The sequence below is a fragment of the Brassica napus genome, unplaced genomic scaffold, assembly GCF_020379485.1.
Source record: "Brassica napus cultivar Da-Ae unplaced genomic scaffold, Da-Ae ScsIHWf_1435;HRSCAF=2024, whole genome shotgun sequence".
NCBI lineage: Eukaryota > Viridiplantae > Streptophyta > Magnoliopsida > Brassicales > Brassicaceae > Brassica > Brassica napus.
The window spans coordinates 221,984-224,393 of record NW_026014848.1 but is presented as its reverse complement, the minus strand read 5'-3'; the positions used below and the strand labels follow the sequence as shown (position 1 = coordinate 224,393).

At 31.7% G+C, this 2,410-nt stretch overlaps 1 protein-coding gene across 1 annotated transcript; it reads left to right on the top strand.

The window, feature by feature from the left end:
- Positions 1–981: 981 nt before the first annotated feature.
- Positions 982–2,108, top strand: BNAC07G03020D. Its single transcript, XM_013864402.3, has 3 exons — positions 982–1,190; positions 1,412–1,618; positions 1,717–2,108. The coding sequence occupies exons 1-3, from the start codon at positions 1,127–1,129 to the stop codon at positions 1,986–1,988; spliced, it is 543 nt and encodes a 180-aa protein (XP_013719856.1). The 5' UTR covers positions 982–1,126; the 3' UTR covers positions 1,989–2,108.
- Positions 2,109–2,410: the final 302 nt, after the last annotated feature.

Here is a 2,410-nt window from a genome sequence, read left to right as displayed (position 1 = left end):
TATATTGTTTTTCAATTTCACAAATCTAAAACATTAATACAATAACATTTCAAATTAATGTTTTTATTTTATTTATAAACACAAAATTGAAATCAAAAGGTATATACATGCAATAAAATTAAAATGATGTTTTTGATAATTTATTTCCATCAAATTATTAAATATGTAAATTAAAAAAATTATATAGAATAGTGTTAATTTTTTTTGTTTTTAAGTTTTAAAACTTAATTTAAAAACAAATTTAAATAAATAATATACACAAATTTAAATAAATTATATAAACTAAAAAATATGAATATGATAATTGTTTTTGTGAAATAAAATTTTATAAAAAAATAATTATCATTTTGAAATGACACATTAAAATCAAGTAGTTTTTAAGGGGAAAATGAGCATTTAATCCTCAACTATTTGAAATCAGCAAGTTTAATACTGAACTAGTACTTGCACGATTTTATTTCCCAACTAATAGTTGGCTTGGCAAATTAGTGACTAAGAAAATCAACGGTTAAGTCAATGACTAGTCTCGTTAATTTTATATCAATTATCCTCGTTATTGAACTTGAAAAACTCGAAATCTATAAATTTAAATTCTAACTTTGAGTGAAAACGATTTCCAGCGATGGAAAAGACGATTTCCGGTGATAAGAGAGAAAATCCGACCCAATCACGGAAACAAATATCATCGGAGATCGCCATTTCCATCGCCAAAAATCGTCTTCATTCAAAATTGGGGTTTGAATTTGGGAATTTTGAGTTTTTCAGGTTTAATGGCAGTGATTGATATAAAACTAACGAGTATCGTATGGTTGACTTTTTCAGTCACCAATTTGCCAAGTCAACTATTAGTTGGAGAATAAAATCGTGCAAACAATACTTTGATATTAAATTTGCGCATTTCAAATAGTTAACTCATTTTCCGGGTGTTTAAGAGATTATTTCACCATTTAATTTGTTTTACAAATGTGATATCTGGGGGGCCTGGCCCAATAGAAAACACATGGGCCTTTATACATAGATAGACGCATAGGAGGAGGTTGCGGCAGGTTTAACCCTAAGTCTCTTATCGGCAGCAAAACTTTCCACGAAGAGGCTTCTCCTATTTTCTTGCTCGCAGAGTCGAACCATGTCCACGGGCACCGACGAAACGATGGACAGACTTTTCCCCAAGCCACTGAGAAAAGAGATGTGTAAGATCGATCCCTTTCTCGAAATTGTTTGTCTGGTACATAATGATTAGATTTCATCCGATCCATTTGTCATAATAAAATTTCGTTCGTACATGTGATTAATTAGACATAGAGTAGATTTCTTCTGATCGACCTGTTAGATTATTGACAAAATTTCTTGTTTTCACGAATTTTTTTTTTTTTGTTTCATAAGTATGTCTTGATATTCCTTCTACTCGCAGTGCGCTCCACGTATGTTATGTTCGACGCGGAGGATTTCTCAATCCCTGATCCTCTTTTGTTTAAAAAGAATATCGTAACAGCTATTGAGAAAGAAGGTTATCGAGGTCGGATTAGAATCAACGGTTACTTTGGCCCAAAGATAACCATCCCCCAAGATTTGCTTGACCAATATTTGGAAGCCGGAATTTATTCCAAAATATTTGAAGGTGTTTTACGCTTTACTTACCCCTCTTTTCTCACTATCTTTCTATCTCTTTGTTTTTCTTCCTTTTTATGTATATATATGTTGATCTTACTATTCCAGGGGACAGAGTTGCTCGAATGAACATGATGTTAGTGGAGCTTCTTTTCTGGGCAATGAGCCATTATCCTGCAGGAACAAATGTGCTGATAATCACAAAAAACCAAAAAATCCTAGAAGAACACAAGGTCCGGGATATTATTGAAGCTTTGGCAGTGAGAGATTTCTATTTTGCCATTGAACATCCTGATACCTTCTATCCGCCAGCAGCATGCGCCGAAAGTTCTGAGCTATTTATTCCAATAGCTACCAGAAAGAGGACGCTTGATGGATGAATAACTAAATCAACACTTTATTAATATGATGATGTCGTTTTACATTTTATTTTATGAGTACTTCAGCAACCTATGTGGGAAGGGTACCAAAACAATTTACAAGAAATATCTTTATCCTTATCTCTCTCTGTCTGTATTATTACTCCCTCCTTTCTTGATCCGACGTTCTGCCTTGTTCTTAGTGATTTTTAAGCTCAAACTTGTCAGTCTCCGCGGAAGAGCTGTAAAAAAACTTCCATATTTCGTCTCTCTTATTGTTTTTGTTTTATAATTTGTTAATTAAAATTTTTATTCTTGTAAAAAGAATTATTATATTAAGAAAAAGTATCTTCATTTTTGCATATATTATCTTTTTTTTCTAAAAATGAAAACAAATATATTTCCCAAATATGAAGATGAAACAAAAAAAATTTCATGTACTA

Bases quoted from the DNA above. Each gene is read 5' to 3' on its own strand.
- BNAC07G03020D (XM_013864402.3), top strand. From the start codon at position 1,127: ATGTCCACGGGCACCGACGAAACGATGGACAGACTTTTCCCCAAGCCA. The intron at 1,191-1,411 runs GTAAGATCGATC...TTCTACTCGCAG, and splicing joins GCCACTGAGAAAAGAGATGT to TGCGCTCCACGTATGTTATG. The intron at 1,619-1,716 runs GTGTTTTACGCT...TTACTATTCCAG, and splicing joins TTATTCCAAAATATTTGAAG to GGGACAGAGTTGCTCGAATG.